Genomic DNA, 998 nt, shown 5'->3' with positions numbered 1-998 from the left:
ACCGGGTCTGTGATGAAGCCGGTTGCGGCCTGGTCCTCGAGGAGACAGAGCGCTGGCTCCAAACCCAGGAGGTGCTCTCTGGTGGCATCATAAAAGCTCATTATCTTCTTCGACGACTCTATGAACACTCCAGCAATGCTGCCAGCTGCCCCTGAGGGCCCACTAGAAGCATCCGCTGCCATCACATCGCCGGCAGCTGCTTTTTTCTGTTTGCGAACCAGCGTGTCCTGGCAGAAGGGGTTTGCTCGCTGCAGGTCCTCCTGGTGAGAGAGCAGGGCAGCGTGGCCGTTCACAGCGGGTTTGCTCTCCATCCTCCCCTGCACTCCCTTCACTGCTGTCGAGACTCTCTGGAGAGGGGAGAGAATGGGAAGGCTCGGTGAGAAATCAACTTCGCTATGGTTTACGTATAAATGTGGGGGGGGAAAGGCAAAGAACCACGTCACGGGCAGAAGGAAGGAACAGCCAAAGGCTGAGAAGGGTCAGGGCAGTGTCCCTGTCCCCGAACCTGACACGCTGAGCCAGATCCAAGCAGCCTCAGCTCCCTGAGGTTGACTTGCTGGGTGCACCAGGACTCACCAGTGTGAGAGAGCCTGGGGCAGAGGCACCAGTGGGACCTGTGAACCCTGAGCTGAGGCAGGGCTGGCTCTGGTGAGAAGCAAAACCCCCGCGAGCTGCCACAGGCATTTGGCCACCAGTGTGCACGGGGCTCGCCTCTGCACAAAACCCATCAAAGGCCTGGAGAGCAGCAGGGCCCGGGGCAAGGCACCAGCCCTAAGCAGCAGCCCCAGGGAGGGCTGGCACTGGGACGAGCAGTAGCGGATCAGGCCAGGGTTCAGCCTGCTCCCCAACATGCTCCCCATGGCAGCACTGGTCGTCTAGGAGAAGCCCCAGAGGCTCTTTGCGTAGTGCCTGCTGAGGACCTGAGATGGGATGTCTGCCCTCCTTGAAGTGCTGGGAATGTGTGGGAAGGGCCAGCAGAGGAGGAGGGGGGTGCAACT

The 998-nt window shown here is 60.5% G+C and overlaps 1 protein-coding gene across 1 annotated transcript in view; it reads right to left on the bottom strand.

The window, feature by feature from the left end:
• The window catches only part of EPPK1 (epiplakin 1), a gene marked incomplete at its 3' end in the record, with an annotated part of 7,200 nt that extends 6,889 nt beyond the window's left edge, over positions 1 to 311 (bottom strand). The window contains exon 1 of the mRNA XM_010146155.1: positions 3 to 311. Coding sequence (XP_010144457.1) covers positions 3 to 311 — 309 coding nt within the window. The remainder of the gene's footprint in view (positions 1 to 2) is intronic.
• Between the last annotated feature and the right edge of the window lie 687 nt (positions 312 to 998).

Source organism: Buceros rhinoceros, unplaced genomic scaffold (assembly GCF_000710305.1).
Source record: "Buceros rhinoceros silvestris isolate BGI_N320 unplaced genomic scaffold, ASM71030v1 scaffold11462, whole genome shotgun sequence".
Taxonomy (NCBI): domain Eukaryota; kingdom Metazoa; phylum Chordata; class Aves; order Bucerotiformes; family Bucerotidae; genus Buceros; species Buceros rhinoceros.
The sequence above is the reverse complement of the archived record's forward strand: the minus strand, read 5'-3'. Positions and strand labels throughout refer to the sequence as shown.